Source organism: Charadrius vociferus, unplaced genomic scaffold (assembly GCF_000708025.1).
Source record: "Charadrius vociferus isolate BGI_N301 unplaced genomic scaffold, ASM70802v2 scaffold132, whole genome shotgun sequence".
Taxonomy (NCBI): Eukaryota; Metazoa; Chordata; class Aves; order Charadriiformes; family Charadriidae; genus Charadrius; species Charadrius vociferus.
The window spans coordinates 630,983-656,916 of record NW_009647028.1 but is presented as its reverse complement, the minus strand read 5'-3'; the positions used below and the strand labels follow the sequence as shown (position 1 = coordinate 656,916).

Sequence of the window (25,934 nt, the reverse complement as noted above, 5' to 3'; positions counted from 1 at the left end):
AGTCAACTCTTCACTGTCAAATGGCCTCTTATGACCCATGAGGAGCACAAACACTTCTGCTGACCTCCCAGCTCACCCAGACAAAATATTTGAAGAATACGAAACTATGAAGCTTTCCAGTGAAAAAAGCATCTGTCGAGCTGTCTGCAGCTGCCCACATCTGTCCCACCGCTGCAGCCACCTTTCTGAAACTGCTCACAAACCACGATCACCAGCTTTCTACAAGCACTGCTTTCTAACACCCCTCAAACACCACCTCATCGCCTGTTGCTGCTGTGCTGCAGCCAGGTGTTGGTCGGCACTACTAGACTTTTGCCGGTCTTTCAGTCTGCAACACATGCTTAGCTCTGGCTTTGCATTAAAAAAAAACCCAAAACACCAAATGACCCAAAACCCAATCAAAAACCACTGCATACATCACTTCAAACAAGGAGTGAAAGCTTGATCCCAGTTACAACTTACACACCAGACCCTAGAGTGAATCTGAACGAGTACAACTGGGAAACTGGGACAGTGGAAAAGTCTTCCAAAGCACCTTTCTCTACGTTTATTTTGATTTTGAGGTTGCAAAGCTATTAGTATTTTGCTAAAAGCAATTTTGCAGCTTTACTTCAAATAGCAAATATTTCAGGCATGTTCTTGCTTACAACAATGTGTCCTGTTTTCAATCAGAAATATCTGAGGTAACAATCAAGAGCTATAAATTTCAAGTGCTCCTCAGAACCTATATTTTGAACAGCTCTGGCATTCTCTTTATCCACAGCTGCTTGCTGTATCTCTAGGTCTTTTGTCCTGCAGATTTTTTTCTTATATTTTCCTACAACTATACCTGTAACTCAACGGGCTATGAAATAACCCCTGCAAAGCCTCTACCTTGTAGTCATATTTGATTAGAGACTATGCAAAAAAAAGAAAGTGCTCTAAAGTTACAAACAAGCCTCACTTCTCTGGTTTGGTTCTGCGTGAGACAAAAACCAAACAAGAAGCCATTAAAAATTTCAAATAAAAACTCACCTCTACAAAACTATTGGTTATTAAATGCTGGTACTTTAATTTAACCTTGGAATCTGTGATCAAACGCCTGTGGAAAGGGAAGAAACACAGAAAAGTTACTGTAATAGTAAACTCACTTTTTCCATGCATAGCCAGTGAGTTAAGACAGACAAATGGTTTTGATTCCTCCTTCTACACTTGCAGGTACTTTTTTGTACTTACCTGTTCTCTGTCTATTTGTTAGATCATTTATTATTATGAAAACTACAAATACTGTATTTAACTTCTCGTATTAGCTTCAGAATCATACAGAAAGCTCACGCAGTTCAAAAGAACTAAACCTCTTAGCGTGGGGATTTTTATTTAAGAACACTTTGCTGTAGAGCCCAAGAAACAGAGCAAACAATTTCGTTAGTTAATTTACATTAAGCATGTGGCAAATGCCTTTAAAGAGCTCCAGAACTGCTGTGTGGTTAATAACTTTGGTAGACCTAACGTTATCTGGGTTTTAGTGGAATGCTACAGCTTCAGATTAAAAGTTAATGTGGTTTTAATCTATTTACCATAAAAACAAAGTCGATTTAAATTCAACATCACAGAGTGTGTACACAACATCGACTTTAAATTAAGTCAGTCAGCTCGGAAGCGGGAGAGCAGAAAGAAACTAGACAGACAGGACTCCTTGAAAGCTCGGTGACCGCTTTTCTCCTGGCCACACCGACCCAGCTGGCATTTGCAGACTGTCCAGCCTAGATACATTCAAAATGATTTAATTATGTTTTGTTGAGCACTTGTATATACGTCTTTCAGTTATGACTGACGTGTCTTCTGCATGTACATATATTATACATATATATTTATATATATAAAAATATAAAGCTGGACTAATACACACCTTTGCAGTATTTCTGGTTTAAATCCTGCTGTGGAATACAGCTTTATATAGGCCATATCACGTATAACCATTGAAATTAATAGATTATCCATTTCAGGGTGCAGCCAAAAATCAAGTGTACTGCTGCGTGTTATCACGCCAACGTTCATTAAAGCACAGCGCATGTGACCACGCGCTGTTGCATAAATCCTAGCCCTTAGCAGTCCGGGGAGCTCCTCACCAAACGACGTGCTGGTTATTACATAAACATAGCACGTGGCAGCCAAATTCCCAGTGCTAAAATAAAACAAATCAGCTGAGAAAGCAGCTCATCCGGCCCATGTCCACGGCAAGCCTGCGATTTTGGAGTGAAACTTATTGAAGAATGAAAAAAACAATTTGAACTTATAATATGAATTATAAATCTCACTTTCGTACTCCATACCCAAGCTTCTATGCATAATAAATGTCCCTTTAAAAATTTACTGTATTATATGTATATATCAGGAACTGGAATTTAAATGACATGTAATTCCATAGCTAACCAGAGCGTACGGAGTATGCAATCCACTGGTTTCTGCTTACCAAGCTGCCTATGATCACTCCGCGTTAGCAACCTCACCTGCTCCAAGTTCAACAGCACCTCCACAGCACCCCACTCAGGTCAAGACCTTCAAGAACTTTGCTCTGAATATTACTGTCTTTTGACAAACAATAAATGCAACTTGACACACGAAGAGATGAGAACCACTTCCAGCGCCCACAAACCATCCTTTGGGGTACAGGCCTCGGTGAGCCAAGCTATAAAAGAAGCAACCGCACCGAAGAGGCCAGGTTGGAAGAGCAAACTGCTTACGAAGACAACCCTCCATCTCTTCTGGCAGCTCAGTTCAGAACTACACAATCTCAAAAATTCATCCAAAGACAGCAGCAATCCCATATCAGACCATTAAGTTGCCTACTTTTGTTCCATTTTGATAACACAAACTCCTCAAAGACACCAATCAGCAGAATTAGCAAAACGCACATCATGCGAGATGTCAAACACCCTCCCAAAGGAATTACTTCAAGACCTGACTACGTTCTGATCTGACGCAGAAGCATTGGTATTTGCAATTATGCAAAGGCAGATTAAAAATGAGGCAACGCTCCATACGGGAACCTAAAATCCATCCATTCCCACCGAGTGGGTTGATTCTCAGAAGTTACTACCAGACTGCTGCCACCCACGAGCAGCGGCCGTTAGACACAGCAGTAATAAAGTCAGCCTGCCTTGCTTATTAATGAAATCAACATCTTTGCATGTAGGTTAAAGCAATTACCAGCAGCATTAGCAAGGGTGAACAAGGGATAGAAACAGATTACCTTCAGCCAGTTTGAAGGTCTTCAAAGAGCTAAGAGGGACCCTCTCTTCAACCTTCCTACTTAAGCTCAACAGTAACAAGAAAAGGGACAATAAGATAAATAAATACTCATAAATCCCAGAAAGCGATCCAAATTGCTGAGTTTGGACTCGTACAGAGATAACACAATTTGGAGATGTCCTGCCTTGTGGAGGGCGACTCCTGAGAAGGGCGTAAATGAATGATTTGGCCTATCTCCTCTGATTTTCTGATGGAAAACTAATGTGTCTATACATTACACGTTAATCTTAGGTTCCTATAGGTTGCAAACCAAGAGCTGGAGACTTTGTAAAAAGGAAAATACCTAAAAAGAGCATAATTCAGGACATAGGAAGGGGTGCAGGTTCCAGTTGGGATTGGAACAGTTTTATTCATTCCACATCATGAGACTGCTGCAGTTGTCCATCTTCACTTTTAAAAGAAAACATTAGGCTTTTGCAAAAGAAAAAAAAAAAAAAAGCACCTCCCTCCTCCAGACATCCCCCGTAAGACCAGGGAAAGGTGGGGTTATACCTCCCCAAAACATTTATAGTTTTACTCAGCCAAAGAGAACTTGTTTGCTTTACCACGTAGATGCCATTTTATTATCACAGGCCCCAGGGATCTCTTCCACTTCCATGCTGGGGGGAAGCCCGCAGCCCATGGTGTGAAGACTGCACAGATTCACCCCACCCTCATGGTTTTCTGTGCTGTAAAAGCCATGAAGTGAAACATAAGGATAGTCAGACCTGCTACTAATATCAAGCAACAGCAAGAAAAGCCATAGCAACAAAAGCTAGTGCTGCTCTCCTCTTCCATCCTTTCCTTGCTACTGCTACCACCATCGCCTCCAATGATTTCAGCTACTCTACACGCACTATTTGAACAGCTTATTCCAACTGCTGCAATCAAGAAAACACTCAAGAAATTTCCTACGGAGAGCGTACAATGCTGCAGGTTGAGTCCAGACTCCAGTAAACAAAAAAAAATAATCTCAATCAAGTCACTCAAGGTACTATGCCAACTTCTGTTCAGTTTCCACCCACTGAACTCTACAAGCCACCTCTCAACAGGGCACGAAAACATGTCAGCTACTTCCACTTCCACACAGCCTACACTTCATGACTAACCAATGCAGAGGGGTATGGGAAATCGCTAGTCTGAAAGCAACCGATATAAAAACCAGCAAATTAATATCAATGAGTGAGTCAGACTTCAGGAAGGAAGGAATAAGGTAACATAATAAGCTTCTATTTAGATGCTTTTTAGCATGAAGAATTAAAATGAACTTAATCAAGGTTCAGAATTATGAAGGATGTTACTCATGCAATAACATCATCCAATATAAAAGCGAAGGAAGCTCATGGAATTCACTGCTCCACCACATACAAGCAGTCATCCTACAGCTGGTGAACTTAATAAGAGAAATGACACAGGCTGACATACCAGCTTAATCGAATCTTATGTTTGAGGGTCAACAGCTTTCTATCAGAGGGCATAAAACACACCCTACATAGGACTTCTTCCCTCTGACTCACATATTAACTATAGCTATAGGACTTGGTGAACCAGTGTGTTGACCTAGGGAGGAAGTCCTAAATTCCTACGTAAATCAAAGGAAACAAAATGCACAAAGCAGCTGAACAGGGTTTGGAAAGACTGCCTGGTGTTTATTCCGCTGTCATGCTGACCAAATTGGTCAAGGAGTCTTTCCTCCAAGTACTGTGGCATGGGTTTTTCAGACCGAAACAAGAAATTGAGACACAAAGTGGTATCAAAATAAACAGTTCAAGACCAACCTCTCTGCCGCCTTAAAGCCTCTGTGTAGGTTTGTTGGGTTTTTTTATTTGAATAGCACACAAATAACAAAATGGAAAAAGAGGGGAAAGCCAAGAGGTAGCAACTCATCATACTTACATAACTGTATTGTCATCGACTAAGATATCACAGCCATGAGCAGGGCATGAAATGGTCTGGGGGAAAAACAAAACAACAAAAAGGTCATAAAAGGAACAGTGTTTATCCTGTTTGCATCACAAAGAATTGCAAGGCAACAGACTTCACTACAATCCATAGCAAAAATAGCACATGGGCTCTATCATCACGTCCCAGATGTGCCACTGTGCACAGCACGATTCCTCCCACCCAGAGCGGAGACGAACGCACTAACTCCCCGTAGTTCCCTTCAGCTTCACCCGTGGCAAAGACTGCAACCCCCGAAACTTTGGGGTTTGGGTTTTCTTTGTGGTCCTTTTGGGTTTTCTAAACTTTAGTGGAGAAGAATTCTCCCCTTTCTTTCCCCTTCCTCTCCGGCACACAGAATTTCCACAGATATGTCATGAGGTAGGTGACTTCACATTTTACCTGTCCCATGCCTTCCTCCATTATTTTGGTAGTTAAATATTCGCTCCAGCACTGCATACAGAACTTGTGTCCACACTCTAGGCCAGTAAAGTACTGCAATGACAAAGAACACAGGATATCGGATCATTTTATCACGTGGATTCACTCGATCATTTTGCCCTTCTTGACGCTGTGCGGTTTCCCCTCATCTCTCACCCCCCACACCAAACTTGAGACGCTCTTATTTATTGTGCATTATCACCGCTACAGAACATTCCCAACGCAGCTTTAGTCACGCTTTCAAAGCCAGACTTTAATCCCCAGCCCTCGCAGCAAGGAAAGGTGTGGCTGACGTTTCCATCCTGCCTGCCCGTTTAAATCAATCCTTGTTTTAGGAGCACATATAGAGCACAGCACGGCTCTCCACAGTTTTACTCTTGCAAATGAGGAAAATAAATGCAACACCACTGAACTGGTCACGGTTATAAGATGATACAGAGTCTTCTTTCCTCCTATTTTCCCCACTTGGCTTGCTACCACGTATGGGTGCTGCCCAGAAGTCCCAAAATATGCACACCAGCTATGCGCAGGAACTAATTTAGCTCCCTCTTGTAAAGGAAACAGCAAGTGATCAGCGAGCAGTCTGCGTTTCTGGGTGAGCACTAAACACCACAAATAGAAAGAATTGTGTGCACTTAACGCTTTCAATGCGTATGCAGAAAGTTTGCCAAACTCACTTGGTAAAGTTCCCTCTGAAACCCAGATGTTCCTCAGATGAAGACACTAAAGATCCTAATTGGCAGGTGTAAATTACTCAACACAGCTCAATAACGAGTAGCTGTTGCAGACAGCAACAAGGACACCTTCATCTGTGTATGCATCATCTACACCGAGTATTTCGAGATACCATCTGGGATTGAATGGTTACACAAGGGGTGGAGAAGCAAACACCGCTGAGGAAAGACTGAAATTAAGCTACTTTTCTCAGGTCATCCTGAAGTTATTTTATACCCAGAGCCAGGGGCAAGGACAAACTGTATTTAAAACACTTCGCTCACGCCACTACGGAGGTTATTATTTGACGGCTTAGCTTTTCAAACCATCGTGTTTTCTCAGCCAGTAAGGTAAAAGCAGAGCTCCACCCCGAGATACCATCGACTTGTACGAAACGCCACAAATGAAAGAAACCTGGTTGTCCTCTGCAGAACAGCCCAAAACAGCAGCAGGATGTTGTTAACTAAGAAAAGGAGTCCGTTTTAAGAAAACAAAATTCTCTCAAAATTAAAGACTCAAGACTACGGCCACCATGTTGCCCATTCTGCTCACCCCACGCTGGCATATTAGCTGGGTCATGCTCGTCTTTCAATGCCACCGCAACTTGGATGGTGCAGGGAAGGTGCTCGTTAGCACGTTCTTCCCGCAGCCTCGCCATGTAGTGATTCACTCTCGGCTGGCACTCCTGCCATCAGCGGAGGCGCAGGTTTGAACCTGAGGTTTGGAAACGGGCTGTGACACCGCAGCCAGCGGGCTCGACTCTGCCTGCCCTTCCCTGCCGGAGAGCGCCCACCAGGAGTGGCAAAGGTGGTTAAGTCGGACCTGACCAGCCCGCGAGGGGACACGTGAGCCCGGCATCTGACTGTTCCAAGTAAAAAGAGAGATTCCCACCCAAACCTTTGCTTTCTTTGCAACAAAAATCAGAGCGGCGCGTCCTGTCAGAACCACAGCTCAAGGAGAGAGGAGGCAGTCAGCTATGGGGCCAAGGTATACCAACTCCAAAACTGATCAAATAAAGTCACCTCCAGCTTTTGAAGCACTACTGACTCAGATACCTGATGCTCCAGACAGTGCTGTGACCAAGTGATGTCCCCTGGAGATCACAGAATGACTTAGGTTGGAAGGGACCTTAAAGATCATCGAGTTCCAACCCCCTGCCCTGGGCAGGGCCACCTCCCCCCAGCCCAGGTTGCTCCAAGCCCCGTCCAACCTGGCCTTGAACACCTCCAGGGATGGGGCAGCCACAGCTTCTCCCAGCAGATGAAGGGTTATGGTAGAAAAGCCCCAACATCTAACTTTCAGGAAGCCAACAGCATACAGCCTGAAGACGACACTGATTTTTCCTAGAATTATGGCCTCTCCACACGTGATGGGAAATAAGCATGGACAAGGGGATTATCCCTTAAGGAACCTAAATACTCCTGCAGCAGGGACACACCGGGAGGCACTACAGAATGTGGGTAAGCACGTATCTTCATTTAAGACTTGTTTCAGTTACTTCAGGCAGTGAAAAGATTTGCTGAATGCCCACACAAAAGACAGCCACCACGCTTCCTCCCAGGCTGCAAAGAATCCAGAGTATCTTTCAACTCATTTCTTTACTTTGAGGGAGTTCCCAATTATTTTTGGCTGAGCTGACAGCAGATGTCAAGGGAGCAAGCAAGCAGGCCAACATAAAACCGAGTGTAAAGGGTAACTGACTTCTGAAAGAGCACGTTATCACAGGGGACAGCTCTACTTTCACCCTATCTATACTCATCACCTACTCTTCCTGCGATGCCAAGTGCTAGCAGCACCGTGCTGCCATTCGATACCTGTCCCTGCTCTTCTGGTAGCATCAAACTCATCAAAGAAGGGATCAGCTGCACCAAGATGTGTTTACCGTGACAGCCTCACTCAGGCATTCTTTACTTCAGTAACGACGATAGCGCTGACAGACTGAGCCATCCACGTGTCCTTAGTACAAAGACACAGTTTGGACAACAGCACCACGTTCCCCAAACACCCCCACCCCGGCAGCCTTGCTCTCAACTGGGACACGAAGGGCAAGATGCAAGAGAGGAGGCAGGCAGAGCCATGACCCTCTCAATTCCCATCCTCACCAGTAAAGGGTCTCGCCCCAAACAACCACTGGGATTTGATTCTGGCTCACAGGGATCCAGAGGGACTAAAAATATCTCCCTTAAGTTTTCCAGCCATCAGGGTGCCAGGCTGCCTTGAGAACATCACACGCCTCATTTTGCAGGTGGTTCCCAAAACCTCAAGTCACAGTTCTTTGGAGATGACTGAAGAGCTATAAAGACTTTGTAATTCCCCTACACATGCTTTAAAAGCCAGACAAATACCACCAGCAATGACCCCATGAGTGACTGAATATTTAAGACTCTTACATTTCAGTAATAGCCATACATCGGAAAAACCTCTTAACAGGTGCTACTCCAAGCTCCCAGCTTTCTATAGGCTGAAAGGGGCTCTCACAAAAAAATACAGCTTTTTTCTTGGGGGAAAGGAAGCTGATCATTGTAAGAGGATTTAAAATCTGAAATTTTAGGTTAGGTATTGAACATAACTTATCCTAGAATTTATAATTCACATTGACCAAAACAGCTTCAAACAGATTTCAAACCAGATGGTTTACAGTCACCTTAGACACAGAAGCACTACAGCCTTTTAAAGAAGAAATCATAAATATTAGTTTTCCTATATGTTCCAACTTTTATGTATGGCAAAGAAACAGAGAGGTTCCCCTCTGTTGTTTCTTAAATCAATTTAGAGACACCTCTGCACACTTGCAACATCTCCCTGCTCCAGCTAAGAAACTGCTCTTCTAACAACTGGGCGACCACTATTTTTAATGTGCTGTTCAAACCACAAGCCCAAGACGTGTTAGTGTGCTTTGTGCCGTTCCTTCCAGTAGCCAGGAAGCTGCTTCCCAGGCAGCACGTGTACCCCCAGCCAGAGGAAAGGCCTGTCAGCCGTGAGCGCTGCGCGTATCGCTCCCACCCGGCACAGCAACTGCATTTAAAAAAGGGAGAACAACATATTAAGAGCATGAAATTTAAATTCGGAGCTTCCAAGAGGACCTATTCCAAAGATGGACATGAAGATGCTGAAGATGTCTCCTCCCAGTTTTCCCGCCCCTCAAGCCCTCTCTCATTTCCATTAAAAAATGTTGCATAGCCCAAAATCAAAATTATTTCTGTACTACCTAAAGTGGAAAGTCTGCAGTGATTAAACAAGTAGAATTTCAGCGTAAGGTAGAGGGGCCAAACGAATTTCTCAAGTTTGTTTTTCTTTTGCAAAGCACTTCTTCGTACAAAGCAAGCATCGATTCTCCTATGCAGCTGTTCTCTAAAAAGGAAGTCAGCGCACACAAGGCTTAAAAGGAGATGCAGGAAGCCTTGTGGTTACTGGCTCAAGAGCAATAGTGATCTTAACGCTGAGAATCTCAGCTGCCTGAACCCAGGCTTTGCTCTCCTCTGCCTGGTCCAGAGCAAGGAAAAAGGCTTGCAGTCAGCCTACAGCAGCATGGGTATGTTATTCGAGGCTACTCCTAAACCCCAAAGCTCAAAACAGTTTCCATTCTTGCCAAAAAGCAAGCACATAAAACACACCCAGAACAAGAGGAGGAAGCCTTGCATAAGGGCTGCTCTGCTCTTGAAGGGTCAGGCAGCCGTTTCGGTGTTTTGGAGGGTCAGGACAGCTCCACCAGGAACGGTATATTTCAATAAAGGAAGAATTCCCCACGCGTGTCAGCACCCCGCCTTTTGGCAATGCCACTGAGACTCCCGTGTTTGAGCTTTTCCACTAATTTCCTTTTCTTCCAGGATCTCCCATCATTATGTCCTGCCCCTGGAAAGTCACAGCAAGTTGCTCGCCTGTGCAAAACACAGCAGAAGCCTGGACCTCTCATTAGTGTATCAAAAAGTTTAGGATTTGTGAATCCATGGTGGTTGGCCAGAAGTAAAAAAAAAAAAAAAAACCCCACCAAAAGAAGCGCCATCACCAATCCTACCACAAACCAGAAGTCTAACTTAGAGCCCCAGCAACCACTTCTACCCCAATCTCTTTCTCCAATTAAGAAGGTATTGCACAAACATGATAAAGATCTAAAGACATCCGCATGGGTTGTGTTCTCCAAATAGCACAACTTTACATTATTCCTAGTCTTACTTAGTTTTATTCTAGGCTTTCTAGCTCGCCTATTTCACATCCTTATTTACTACTCTCATAAACTGTTTCCTGTCTGGTCATTCTATTTAATCCCTTCACCCATCACGCTTTCCACATATCTTTTTCTTCCATGTATCATTTATTGGCATATCTCAATTGGTATCTGACCTTTGTAAAAAAAAAAAGAAAAAGAAAATAAAAATCACTTGATCTACTGTTTTGTTTTTTTCTGAAGAACGTTACTACACTGGTGCCCAGACCCCAGCATCCTCAAAGGTTTTTGCAGACAGGATAATGATTTCAGTTGAAATACAACCCTATTTTGGGTAAACTAACACTGTTTAAAAAAGAAAAAAGTTTGTCAAACCACACAGTAAGAATTAAAGAAAGCGCATAAAGCACCACATAATTGTGTGGTCCTCCACCGCATTTCTTGGATCAGCTGCTGCACACAACATAAGGTTTGTTGCGTTAAGAAACAATCTTGAACACCGTTTTCCACGCATCTATTACCAATTAAGATTCAATGAGACAAATGAAATCTCTGTTTCATTTCAAAGGGTTTTTTTAAATATTGCTGGAGATGTCCTTAAAGACTTCTGCCCAAAACGTTGAGCTTCAGAGAGCAGAGTTGGGGCAGTTAGTGGGCAGCTACCGCTGTGGCCGCCAGGTACTCACCGAGTTTGAGTAGTTGAGATAGCAGATCTGACAAGGCATATCCTGGGCTGATGACCTTGTGTTCATCTGGCGCGTTCGAGACTTTTTACTTGGATTAATTACATGACACTCTGCAAAGAGCTTCTCCAAGTTGCCATCGAAGTACCTGCGATAACACACACAAGAAAATGAAAATTTAACTATCTTCCTCAGAAGTAATTTTTCAAATTCTGTTTGGAAGTTCAATGCACAAAGTTGGGTTTAATACTTCAAAAACCTCACACACCCACTACTTCTAACAAACTCTTCACTAACAAAACACAACACGGCCCTGACCATAGAGATGAATAACAGACAGCTACATCATTTCAGAGATTTGGGCTTGAATTGCACACCCCTGAAAATTCAGGTACATTCAATTCTTCAGCTGCATTTCAAGTAATTCACGATTCTCCACAGTGATTTCTTCGCATTAAACCAAAGCAAGAACATCTTACTTCACAGTCCAGGACACCTTCCCAAAGCACAGGTCCGATGCCCACAGGTATAGTTCTCTTTTCAGCTTAAGCCTTCCTTTTTCCCATAATATTCTAATCACTAACACATTAAAGAGGAGGCAGGAAGCAGCAATCAGTCACAGTTGGTGATTCAGCAGGTCCCTAGTTCCCATACTCCATGTTTTCCTCCATGTACTCAGATTTACATTAAGTGCGCCCCAAAGAGGTCCCGGACTTCAATTTTGGCACTTCCTTCTCTGATCCAAAGAGAAATGTGTCAGCAGGGTCAGACGCCTGGTTCAGCTGATGGAGCACTTCGGCACAGTCACTGATCTCCAATTAGGGCAACTGCAGGGCTATGTTTCACACACTTCAGTCATCACCAGAGTCTGGGAACAACTGCTGCTTGACCAGGTCTTGATCAGACCGGGACTCTGATCTCCAGTTAGACTCATCCTCAATTTCACACTCAGCACCTTACCCATGTCCAAAGCCTGCAACAGAGCTAACGCACTGTCCACCTCTTGGGTCAAAACCCTGGCTGTTTGGGTATCTTCTGTCTCCACTCACCCTGAGATGTTTTAACAACCTCCTAAGAAAATATAACTCCAGGTTACAATGCTTCCAAAGGTTAGATCTCTCATGGAAGGGAGGATGCAAAATTAGTTGGGGGGAGATAAAAGACCACTTTAATTCTTATTCTCTTAAGAAAAAAAATACTGTTTTGGTTTAGTCTTACAGAAAGCTCTGCAACTTGGTAAGGAGGACTAGATTTGAAAGAACCATGAGTAGACAGGTCAGCCTCCTCCCAACATCGAGATACCATATATCTCTCCAGCCCGCAGCAGCTGCAAAGAACTCAAATCTAATTAGCCAGCTAACCTGCATGTACATCCCCCATTCAATGCCAGTAAAAAAGCCATCCCCACCATCATGAGCGAGTTCAGTTCAAATAAGGTGGCACCTACCTAGGGGAAAAAGAAAAACAAAATGCATTTAACCATAGTGCAGTCACCTTTAAGACCAGCAAATGTACTCGCAGCTGACAACTGTCCCTGTAGCTAAGCAGGCAAGACTGAAGAGTCTTTACAAGGCTAATACTTAAACTCATCACAAACCAGACCAGAATAAGAATCTGCTGTCCACCAACAGATAGAAAAGAACCAAGACTTGCCGCTAGGGGAAAGAAGTTATTAGGTGTCTCAAATCTGGGACCGAGCCTGGTATACAACATCTAACCCCAAACGCCTCCGGCTACACGGTCTTATCCTGCAGTATTCCCAAAGAGTTCCAAATCCAAAGCAGCTCTCTTACAGCACTACCTACTGACAAGACTTGATGTACAGTTAAAAAGGGTTAATTTCATTGCTGGTTCATACGTTTCTTGATGCAGTTCAAATATTTTATATCTTAATTTTCAAGACGCTGAATTTTGAAGGTGGTGGTGAATTCCGGCACTGCAGTATACACGAGGCTTTGCCACTGTTCTTCAGTGTTAGCTCAGGGATTTAACTCAACCAAGTTATTTTGTTTGCTTTCAGCATTACTTATATCTAGACAATTTTAGCCAGTGAATTCAGTGCACTCCCATTATAAGCACTATTAAAGAGTCATGAATAAATATTAACCCCACAGAAGGTTTCCAGCCTTCAAACTGTTCTTATGCGCAGCACAACCAGTGTAGGACATCCTCCCTTCGAAAGGAGCAGACAGTTGGGTGTGATGTTTGCAAAGAAAATAGTTTTGAAGACAAAAGCTATGATGCAACTAGAACGCTGGCATTTGTGGTCAGCTAAATGCTTATGGAAATACCAGAGATATTTGTAATGGTGGGCTGTTTTTAAGGGTGCATATCCACATCAGGACTTGACTTCACCACTTGCACCAGGCAATTTTGTTTTGGTTTTTTTTGTTTGTTTGTTTTTGTTTGGTTTTTTTTTTACCCTGCAAATCCCTGCAAAAGCTACTATTCTGAGCCACGACATCTACTGCCCTACACCAAGAAATATGGACAGAAAGTCACCAGCAACTGCTTTTCACCTGGAATTACCTAATCCCTCTGAATGCCAAGGGGTAACTCATTCAGAACAACCATTTCCTTCCCAGGCTTTCTGTAGTTCCCCAATAACAGAGAGAAAAATCGACATTGTGTGTTTCTTGGGGCTAACAGTTAACAATAAAGGTAACTCAAGTAAGATGCATAGATTGGAGTCTTTAACCAATTTAAACGTTTCCAAAGCACCGATATACAGGTGCTTAGCTTTCGGTGCAACAGCCACAGCTCATAGTAAATGGTTTCCATCTCAGAACTGCCTGGTCTCCCCTACACTTAACACAGGAGAAGCAAACAAAGCAGCTGAGAGACTCCAGGGCCATCCAAAGGAAGGAGAAAACACAAATTCAAGAGAAAAAAAAAAAAAAAAACAAACCACTTTTTTACTGCGCGCGCTTTCTTTGCTGTGCCAGGGTGCGCTGAGCAAGTAATTTCCACAACTACATGCATGTTATGTGTCTCAGACTCAAAATCATGCTGGCACTGGGCAATATGAAAATAAGAACTCTAGAAAACGCAGAAGAAAACCCAGATCTCCCTGAAAATACACAGTTGCGATGGGCACTGCAGAATAAAGTCCACCACCTCTCTAACAGCTCCACCACTCCTTATGCAAACACACCAAGGGCCCAGTCAAAAGAGTTCCTGCAATGGTTAGGAACGACTCTTATTCCTATTACCACACCTTTTTTTCCACTTGTTGAAGCATCACCACAGACCATGGTTCAGGCAGATCTCCCTTCACTCTTCCCATGTTCTTCTGTCGAAGGATTCACAGGCAGCAGCTGTAGTGTCCTTTCCCAACAGAGCAGATAAGCTCTTCGCATGACATTTCTCCACTGCCTTGTCCCAGCAAACCTTCTCAACCACTCATTTCCATTTCTATTCACCCTTCTTGAACCCAAGGAGGCCAAAACAAATGCAATCCCAGCTAAGCTCTCCCTACAACTTCATACAATCTCACAGAATTTCACTAACGTTTCTGCTGCAGATCTAACGCATCCCAAATGATGTCTACCTTTCTCCAGAGCTCCTTTTCCATCTCTCTGTTGAGACCTCTTGTGACACTTTATTCCACTTTCATTGCTAGGATCCTCCCAGCCGTCTGCTTTTCTCGCCTGTATGACATTCGGATCCTCCCCTGAACCAAATGCCTCCAAACAGATCTGTGCCAAGACATTCATTAATACTAACAAACCTTCACCCCAAAAGTAACCGACAAGGGAATTACTAACAGGTTCCATCTAGTCTGCTACTTCCCTTTTGAGCAAACTAACTCCATACACACCATACTAACAGCTGAACCCAGTGATGCTACATATTTTATATCATATAGTTGCATGCCATCATCGCTGCTGTGAAACACGGGAGAAAACCCCTTTAATTCCCTCCTTGATTCCTTCACAACTCCAGGGGGTTTGATTTTTCAAGCCATCCCTCAACTTCTCACTATTAAAGGGCTGCTTCTTGGTTGCTTGGTTCTTATTTTCATCTTAGGGAGGAGTACAGCCTTTTAAATACTTTATCCTCTACTCCCTTTGCACATTCAGTAATGCCAGCACTTCTGATACTCAAGAAATGTTACGGTCTGTTCAACACTAGGGTCTTGGCTCAATACAGCTGACTTCAACAACCAGTTCTATTACTTCTTCAAAATTCATTCTCTTCATCGCAAAGTTGTTTTCTCTGCTACTTTAAAACGAACAGACACACCAGCAAGTTCTTTTCTTCTAGAATTTCTTCACTGCTTACCGACACCAAGTCCATAATAGCGTCAGGTCTTTTTGGCAGAGGGATCAAGCTGTCAGCTTCTTTATTTCCTCAAAATTTCCTCCTGCTGTTGGTAACTGCCTAATCACAATTTTCTAGACATAATCAAATCCTGTCCAAGGAAGTATCAAAGATAAAAAGCCTTTTCACTTAAGGGGAAAAAAAAAAAAGCTTCTGGTACACACTTTAGGATATTTACTTTAGTGAAAGGGCATCTGTGAATGTCAGAGAATGAGTATACTTGCAGTAAAAGATATCTTCATACCAAAAAGCCTGCCATACACAATTTTTCATCTGTTCAGCCTCTGCTGAATCGCGTTAAGTGCTTATTTGTCCAAAGGAAAGCAGACGGCCAGGTACCCACAGAGAGGAGTCAGACCCTGAATGCAAGGGGAAGAGGCAATCTGGGCTAGCAGCCAAGCCACTGGGGCCACCCTGGCATCCGTCCCCTGCTCAGAGGGAACAGAGACATGCGGCCACCGAGATAAGCACCTACGAGGGACTGCAGTACCTCTGTACCTCCGGGGATTAAATTGGGCCTTCGGCTGCATGCTGAAATACTTTTCTTTTTTTTAAAAAAAATGACCAGGGGAAGGCACATAAAGCAGGAGAGCTGCATTTTAGTCTCCTTATCACGGGGAGGTTCATCCCCAGAACTCCCCTCGGGAGGGATGGACACTATCAGCCATAGTAAAATTGGAAGGTAACCAAGATAAAGTCAAAAGCTAAAGCACTTCCTTCACTTACTTCTGAGGTCATCTGCCCAATCTACGCCAGCTAAGGTCTGCTGTCCCTATTAACCAAGCTTGCGAGACAGAGGAAAACATATTAAACACCTTTCTTCTCCAAAACACATGCAGCATAGCAGAAGCTGAACTCCAGTACTTCCTCCAGTACCCAGTTCCATCCTACAAACAAATTCACCCCAAAACACCAACTTTGCTTTCAGACACAGTCAAATAATTAGTGCCCCACCAGTGGGATAGGGCAGTCTTTTAATTGGGGCTATTACTTCATTGTAAGTTGAATAAATACCTGTAACATATCTGCCCTCTTAATAATGCCATGCAATTATCCCATGACAAAGCTGGCACAGACAATAGTAACCCGTTTATTAAAAATACGCATAACAACGAAAAAAGCGATAAAGAGGTTTTCACGTTTTAAAACACGGAAATTTTCATCTCAGGAGCTCAGACCTCACCACACTTTAACACTTATCAAAAAAAGAAGCCACTTTGTTTATCTGCTTTACTACAGGCAAAGTTTGATAAGGCTGCCTGTCAGGTCACGCTGACTCACCATGAACTAAGGTAAACCAGACACTGGCTTGGTACTGTAAATACAGGCCATTAAGCAACTGCATTCAAGCCCTGACTTGGTGTGAAATCAAGCACACAAAATTGCACCCAAACATTACATCTTCGCAAGCGTTAAACCCACCCAGACTGCAGGCAACAACAGGAATTTCCTGGGAAGTCTTCCTAATGATTATCAGGAGTAAAAGAGGCCAAATTTATACCAGTTTCACTGTTTAGACTCCCCCAGGAAAAAAAAAAAAAAGAATAAATTATATATGAAGTCTCCAACAGTGCTGCAGAACAGGGATTCAATCGGTGTGAAAGAACAGTGTGTGCGAGTGGTTTTCCCCGGGGCCCCGCGAGCGGGGCGAGAGCAGCGGTTACCTGCCGGCTCCGCAGCGTGAGCACAATCTGCGGCTCCGGGGTCAGGCTCTGCCGGGGTCTAGCCCCAACGGCGACGGCTGCACGCCGTCGGCAAGCCAGCACAACACAGGGTTGTGAGCTGGAGATTTCAGACACAAGACTTTTTTTTTTTTGGTCGGATGTTGAAGACGCAGTGAATGGATAGTGTTACTTTCAAGTAAAATGTAAGGTTGGGGTACTTTCCCTTAAAAAAAAAAAAAATGAAGTCGTGTTAAAATTTATTTTTTTTGCCTGATTAGAGCATGCCTCCCTACCACATCAAGAATGCTTCCCTGTGTTTTTTAGCTCATTGACACTAGCAAAAATCTGCAATAAGATTTGCTGGACATATACGAAGTGAAGTCTCAAAAGTGATCTCAGTTTTGGAGGATGAACCGAGCCTAAATTTGGGCTTAATCACCTTCTCATGTTAATCTGAACAAGAATGATCTCTACTTCAGCAAAAAGATGTGACCTGTAGCTTGCTCACGGCATCATTTCCAGCTCCATCCCTATTTCAACACGACTGTTTTGCACCCTGGCTACTGAAGTGACCTCCTGCCTCGCACCCCTGCCTTCACCTATTACCACATCCATCACAAAAACCTTCTTGAACACTACGAGTCAGCTCTCAGGCTCTTCCCCAGCCTCCTGCTCCTGCTCGAACCCAGCTGAGCACCAGCGGAACACTGCAAAGGGCTTGGTGGAAGCTATTTGGTGAAGAAGTGACAGAAAACAGCACCAGATACTTGAGAGAGAAACGTTTAAATGTTTTTTTCTAATGTAATGTGACATCAGCACCAAAACTGTGACTAGTGTGCGATAGGTCTGTGTAAGGAAGGGTCACGTACTACATTACTCACAGGAGCAATCCTATAGAATTAAGATAAGTATTTTAATGAATATGTACCAAGAGTAAATATTTACCCAGTGACTTTGTAAATATTTACATGTACTTAAAATGTTTTGGTTGGAAACTGTAAAAGCCTTAACAATAACACCTCACATAAAAGTGGCTGACAGCATCCTTTGAAAGACCCCACAGCCCAATTTTTATTTTTATTTTTTAATTGACGGCAGCCTTAAACAAGCTAAAAAACCTACTGAATATCAGCTGACATCTGAGTACACTTACACAGAGGTATCTCAAAGTGAGACGGAGGTAGGCAAGGAGAGTTGAACTTTAGCCTGATCAAAAGAACAGCGCAAGAAACTCAAACACAAAGAAGTGAACAGACACATGATAGAGAGAAGAAACTAAATCAGAATGCTTAACAGTTGTAGTCAGAGTTAAATAGCCTCAATGTGACTATATTTGTAACACAAAGCTTTCATACTTCCAACATTAACTAAAAGAGGTCAATCTCAGGGAAAAAAGCAAAGACAAGAAAGCTTTAAAATAATATAATCCCTTCAGAAAAAAAAAAATCTAGGCCAAACAAAACATAAGAGATACCTGAGAGCCATCACTAACTGAAAAGTGTTACAAAAAGGGGGCTAAAGGTGTCCTAAATCCCTTATCCCAGGAGAATGGAAATATTTAAACTCCAGAACTATCTACTAGCAGACCAAAAACCTGCTGCTCTTCCATGCTCATGCCCTGCGTGAAAGAGCACCAAACTACACGAGCTTAATACCTTAACAGGTATTTATCAATTCAACAGCACCACCACCAATTGTTTCTGCGTGGGGTTTGAAGACTACAAAGCATTCTTTATCTCCTGATCACCAGGCAAAGGAAAGGGCAATGGAGAAACGGCCACACAAACCATCCCACCAGGCAGAGTCCTTCTGCCCTCACCCCCAACCCACACGATTCTGTCTCATAATAGCTGTTAAGACCAGCAAAGACCATAACAACCAGTAAGTCCCTGTACTGCCTTTATGCTGTGCCTGGTCCGGACTGATCGTCCCCCGCACTGGGGCCAGGGGAGAGTGAGTAAATGGCTGCACGGTCCTAGTTGCTGGTGGGGGTTAAACCACGACGGGCCTCCACTGTGTAATAACAAACTATAAAAAGTACCTTTACCAGCAACATTCCCCAAGAGCTGGGAATCAAAGATGAGAAGTAACCATAAAATGCTCTGCTCCGAGGAGTGGGAAGGGGCAAAATTCAAGCCATTATTTACACACACACACTAAAAAATACCCCTAGAGCTGCAAAGATGAAGACAAGGAAGGCAGATGCACTTCACCAGCACCTTTATCAGTCAGAAACCATTTAGTCTCAGTGAGACTAACAAATAAACATGGCAGGAGCACGCATATTAGAATGACATGCGAGAGCAACCAAATCCAAAACAGTTGCAAGATAACAGGAACCTGTTCCTGCTTGCTTTCTTCCAGAGCCCATGAAAATCCCGTGCCTGTATGTGTTCAAACTGGAAGGCGTCCCTTCCTCCAAGGGACAACTAACTTCCAAAACTTCTCTGAACTCTAATAGGCATTATTAATATTTTTTCAAAGGAGTCACTCTCAGCCGGTAAAGTCTAAGGGGGAACATTTAGAGCTCACACAAGAGATTCATCCATTCTCACGTTAATCTGGTAATAAACATTTCTTGCAGGTCGGAAGCAAAAAACACGGCTGCATGCTAAGATGGCTGCTTACCTCTCCATCAGCTTCTCCTTATCCCAGTTGAAATGGCTAAGCAGTATTCGAGTGATAGTTGCTGGATTCTAGAGAAAGAAAAGAAAAGGAATAATAAATACATGAGTAACTGCTTGACCAAGTTGCTATACTGTTACAAGAACACCAAGCTGAGTTCTGAATAAGCAAATTGGGAAATCGGTGTGTCTGATAACATGTATTGTCTGCACAGATTATGTTGTCAGCCACACACTGGAAAATAGCTTGACTTGACAGATAGCAAAATTTTGAAAAAGCTCTGTAAAGCAAAGTGACTATATAAAATAAGAATACAGTTGAAGATTTAAGGAACAGGTTAGTTACCGCTCCCGGAACGGATGCCCATGTGCCACCACCTCCCTGTCTAACCCGCTTACACAGCGTAAACCCAGGATGCTCGTAAAGTGCAGGAAGGGCTAATTGCCATCCATCCTATTCAATTTTTTTGCCACAAGTTCCACGCTATTTGCGGAAAAAGAGTATTTCTTGTTTGTCCCAGCCCTGAACACCAAAACACTTGGGCTGAAAACTCTCCCAGAAAGTAACCGGCTGCCAGTATAAGATGACAATGTCCTTTGAAGTCTCCAGATGTTCCCAAAGCACCCCGAGGTTCAGCAAATACTATGCAATTATACAACTAAGCGAAGAAATACAGGCTACAAAGGTCAGAAATAGGACGAGGAAATAAAAGCTGGTTTTCACTTGTACACTTTTTGTTCCAACTTAATCCATATCATCACCCAAGGGTTTGGTCAAACGAGAAACATAACAAACCACATGGCTCCTGTTACACCCCAGAACTGTGTTTTAGGGCCCTAAATCCACACTATCTCAGCTCAGTTTGAGGACCATTTACATGCAACAGAGGCAACAACAAGCAGCTATGTGTACTTTGCCATTCGACACCAAAATGGAAGTTTTGCCTTTGGGCAAATTTTCAATGGATACTCTGAAGCTGTTGAAAAGTAGGACATAAACTAGCAATGTGATTTTCTGAGCCCGCGGGCTATAGCTACAACTTGAAGCTGCCAAAAGCTAATGCTGCCACCCAAAGCAGCGATCCCGCCCCATCCTTACCCTCAGCCGCACACTTCATGTCCTGCGCTCACCCACCCAGGCTGGTACAGCCGTCTTCTCCCCCTCCTCTTCTCCTTTAAGTTGCTTTTTTTCCACTGAATCAGTTTCCCAGTCTGCTTGATGGCCTGACCACGCTAACAGCTGCATTAGCACAAGGGAGAGGGCAGGAGGGGACAAGTGGGACAGCAATCTTTCAGCAGGGACACCCACAAAACCCTCACTGAAATGCAGCCCTAGGGTCAAAAATGTAAGCGCAAAGAACTAGACTTGTGGCTTATACTATAAAAAGCGACACTCCTCTTACGCTGCAGTGTGTTCTTACTCTTATTAATGCCAGCACAGCTTGTTTAAGGCCAAATCGAGAATTTTTTCCAGCTTAAAAAGCCCATGTGAACAAAAGCAGCTTTACAAAGGTTACACCAGATCCCTGATCCACTCCATGCAGAGCCCCATAAACAGCTGGGACGGCAAATCCGCTACGCAGTATGGGGCACAAAACCCAGAAACGGGTATTGCCAAACACTCGGTATTGTGAAAACACAGCCCCAGTCCCTTTTTTGAACAAGTCTCCCAGGCGATATAGATCCGAGCTCCTAACTAAACACAAGGAGGTGCTTGGCTGACAACCACATGCAAGCGGCCATGACAAAACAGCGATGGAGCACCCCGACCTTCAGCACGCTAGCAGGAGTCGGGCTAACAGCTGCCTCCTAAGGGGACAATCCCATTTTCAGGCACATTTACCCATTTTCTTGCATCAAAAGCAGCGATGGTGCAGCTCCGGGACAAGCTGGACTAGCTCACTGCTCTGATGGAGTTATTTTGCATGCCCTGTCCTTTGAAGTGTTCAAGGCCAGGCTGGACGGGGCTTTGAGCAGGCTGGACTGGTGGAAGGTGTCCCTGCCCAGGGCAGGGAGGTTGGAACTCAATGATCTTTAATGCAAGCAGCCATGACAAAACAGCGATGGAGCACCCCGACCTTCAGCACGCTAGCAGGAGTCGGGCTAACAGCTGCCTCCTAAGGGGACAATCCCATTTTCAGGCACATTTACCCATTTTCTTGCATCAAAAGCAGCGATGGTGCAGCTCTGGGACAAGCTGGACTAGCTCACTGCTCTGATGGAGTTATTTTACATGCCCCGTCCTTTGAAGTGTTCAAGGCCAGGCTGGACGGGGCTTTGAGCAGCCTGGACTGGTGGAAGGTGTCCCTGCCCAGGGCAGGGAGGTTGGAACTCAATGATCTTTAAGGTCCCTTCCAACTCTAACTGTTCTAACTAGCTCTCAGCCAAAGCAGCAAGCTGACACCTTGCTACGCTATCATGATGTGAATCCACCGAGTACAAACCCAGAGGCCAGGGTGAGGTGCTCTTCGGGCTACAGGATGGTCCATGGGCAGTTTGCATCTCCCAGAGAGGCTGCAGCCTCACCTTTCGCCCTGGCAGCGGGGCCGACAAGCACTCTGCCCTGCAGCCAGGCAGGAACCATGCTAAACCAGCATGGAACCCCACGTAAAGAGAAGAAAAAGAGTTCGAGAAAAAGCTTTCCAACAACATCAAGCCCTGATCCAGCGCAGCAGCAGAGAGCCCGCGCCAGCACTGCAGATGGAAGGGAGCCAGCGGTTCAACTCTTTCAAGTCAGTCCTGCCAGCAAGCAGCCGAACGGGAATTTACGGGTCTGCTTCACCAAAAGGCTACTCCAGCTTCAGGGAGGAGGACTGCAGCCTCTTTCAGGGCTTTAGGTTTTGATCATTCTACGTTACTTCGTATTTGGCAATCCATAACATCTTTTTCTGTAATACTGTCTTCTCAAACATAAGGATTCTCCACTCAGACCAGAGATCTGCTGAAAGGATGCACAAAGATACAGTATTTTCTTCACTTCTCACACAACAGCACTACAAGAGCTTGAAATTAGCTTTGAGTCTTGTCCTACCTTCTGCTACAGCAGCCCACTTGGCCACTGTATTAAGACTTCTGGGAATATCTATTAATCACTAAATAGGCTAAGAGGCAACTGAGGTAGTGGTCTCTGTCCGACTTTTCCTTTTAAAGACGACAACAGACAGGCTCCCCCTGCACTGAAGGGTAAGTTATGCCATATTCATAAGGAACTAAAGGGGTCTGCAGCGACTATTGAGCGCCACAAGGCAAATCCAGCAGATACCGCTCACCAAAGTACAAGTAACCATGAAGAACAAGAGGGTCTTGTTTCATTTGTGGCTTCTTCATTTTCCCCAGCTTTCCAAAACAAGTTACCCTAGATCAGGCACCACCACCACCCCACCATCACAAAAAGCAAGCTATTTTCCCCACTGTGCACAAAACAGCGCGTTATTTAGGATTATACTTCAGAGACCAGCACTGTTGGCTTGGTGTATAACAACAAATAAGGAGTGGGGGGTTAAGCTGTTGGGCTTCAGCTTTCTCTAGCTACAGCAGTATTTGTTCAACAAGTTAATTAAAAAAAAAAAAAAACAACCCTCCAACAGCATGACAAGCTCCTACCAAAAAGCTGCCTGCTTTCTCTGCTTGCCACATCCAAGACCTTATATTTAAGACTTAACTAGTTGTTTCATTGACACAGAAGGCGAGGATTTGCCCTTGCTGGTAGGCAGCGCGGACAGCAATACAACCTGAGCTGGCATTACGCAGGGAGGACTGGAGACAGGGAGGGAGGCAGCACTAAGAGGCTTGGTTTGCATAATGTAAACCACACTTAAATACAAATGCAAAAACCTCTGGCATTAAGAATTGCTCTAATTTAAGGCAAGGCACCGGTAACAGCTGCTCCGCATTAATTGCCTGCATGCACACACTTACCTCGCAATTATTTGGGAGCAGTTATGGAGGAGTAAATCACAGCATCTATCACAATGAGAGGTAAGCTACTGCGGAGCAGCTACGTCCTCTAACTCGGCCATAGGGGGTTAAAACACCACCAAAATACTTTGATGTTTCAACCCTTGTTTGGACGCTAGTTCTGCTACGGCCCCATATCAGCCCCGTCGCTGCTGTACGAGCCCTCGGCAATCACTGTGGACACTGGCTCTGTGCAGCACTGTGGAAGGTAACAGAATATTTAAACACCACCAGACTACGCAGCACTGGTTTGTTATAGTTTCTGTTCTGAAACTGGATGGGCTTCTCATTTGGCACCCAGGATTACCGTCTACGACTCTTACACCACAAAGATTAGTTATGAACGGGCCACGACGCTGCTCAGACAGGATTACTACTTAGGCTTGAAGCTGCAGCAGGGAGAAGCGTGCTTTTACAAAGGGTATTTTCTATTTATAAAGAAAAACGTTAATAAGTAAAGCAACCAGAATCAGACGGCGAGCAAGGGAAAAAGCAAACCACGTTCAAACGCTCCATTTTCCTGCAAACGCAGTTTGATGAAAGCTGAAACAGCAGATCTCGTTTACAACAGCCACCTATTCAATTTTACATGTTGCAGCCGAGGAAGACTGCCTCCAGCTCAGGGCAGCGAGCCTGTTGATATCCAGATAGGAACGACACCCGAGGAAAGCAGCCATTTTGTTGAAATTCTCAGGGCAATTTAAAAGACTCACTGTCACAACTATCTCGCTAACAAAACATTCATAATAAAGCTCTGCCCGGAGAGAAAGACAGTGATATAGCTGAAGCCCAATCAGTAAAATGCAACAGATTTTTCTTCAGTTCTTTTGATATCAAAATAAAGTAGTATTTCATATGCTTCAGTGTTGCTTTTTTTTTTTTTTTTTTTTAAGGCTAACAAAGCAGCCAAGTCCCAAATGCACTTCAAACAGATCCCACTTCACCACTGCTTTTCACCGGAGGTATTTACATTTATTATCATTATCTGTGGTGCCACGCTCAGGCACACCAATGCAAGAGGGAGATACACGGACAGGAAACCCTGCAAAGGCCTGGACTTCTCCAAAAAAGCCTTATTAATTGACATAAACCCTCTTAATTTAATAGAGTTTAAATGAACTGGAAGCTTGGTCACTAATATCTGAGTTGAATTCCTTTTGCTGTCAAAATAAGAAAGTATGAATTGGAAGGAGGAACCTGGATACAGTTAAATGCGTAAGTGAATTACAAATTAAAGGTTATTGGGACATTAGCTTAAATCAGAATTTCCAATCAGCATAATTTGCTCAATGACAGTTTGCAGTACTTGATCCATTCATGTTTTCATCCATCAAGAAAAGCTGCACAGTTAATTCCTGCAGTTATTACCGACAAAAACGTATTCTATAGTTCAGTTTCCCATCGTGTGCTGGGAGTAAGCTCCTGTTTCACTTTCAGCATTCCCTGCAAATAAAAGCCAGTGAAGAAGAACTTAAGCTCAGTTCTCCAGCATAATCCTTTCCCACCTCCTCGAGACGCGGTACTGACGAAGTCTTCATTTTGTTTCTTTTCCATTTCATGGTCAGTTTTGTTTTCCAAACATGGCAGTTTTTGCATTTCAACAGTTTCCATCCCAACTGCACCATCTATATCCCAGTAACAGAGGCTTTTTTGGACTTGGTTTGGTTTTCTACACAATGGCTTTTGCACTTGTGAATCAAAGTAGACACTCCAAAAACATCGGCTTTGCCCAAGCCTCAGATATCTCTAAGCGGTTCAAACCTCAGCAACATCCACAGCTACATTCCATGGGTGCGTAAGTGACACGAGACCGTATTTAAATTCGACAGGAGGAGGAAAGCGACTGGTTTCACACTGGTTGACAGCAAAGAGTAAGAGTTTTGCTTGGTGGAGGAGCAAAGGGCCATCAAAAGAACAGCTCAGAAGCTACTGCCTGTCTGAAACCAAGCAGCACAAACATTTGCTCCCGGAAAGCAGCATCTAGGGACAGCATGTCACACCACCACTGTAAATATTTAATCAGTCAAAACCCCAGCCTTTCCCAATAGAAGAGTACCAAGTGGAAATTCCAGCTGCCCTCCGAGCACATGCAGGATCAACGGCATCTCCAAAGCTTGTCACCACACACACACCATGGAAGGAAGTATTAGGG

At 43.9% G+C, this 25,934-nt stretch overlaps 1 protein-coding gene across 1 annotated transcript in view; it reads right to left on the bottom strand.

Moving 5' to 3' along the window:
* ARIH1 (ariadne RBR E3 ubiquitin protein ligase 1) overlaps positions 1-19,896 on the bottom strand; it is a 36,533-nt gene extending 16,637 nt beyond the window's left edge. Inside the window, exons 1-5 of the mRNA XM_009895576.1 lie at positions 19,830-19,896; positions 11,218-11,362; positions 5,614-5,706; positions 5,167-5,222; positions 1,015-1,081 (exon numbers count right to left, since the gene is read on the bottom strand). Coding sequence (XP_009893878.1) covers positions 1,015-1,081; positions 5,167-5,222; positions 5,614-5,706; positions 11,218-11,362; positions 19,830-19,837 — 369 coding nt within the window. The 5' untranslated portion in view covers positions 19,838-19,896. The remainder of the gene's footprint in view (positions 1-1,014; positions 1,082-5,166; positions 5,223-5,613; positions 5,707-11,217; positions 11,363-19,829) is intronic.
* Positions 19,897-25,934: the final 6,038 nt, after the last annotated feature.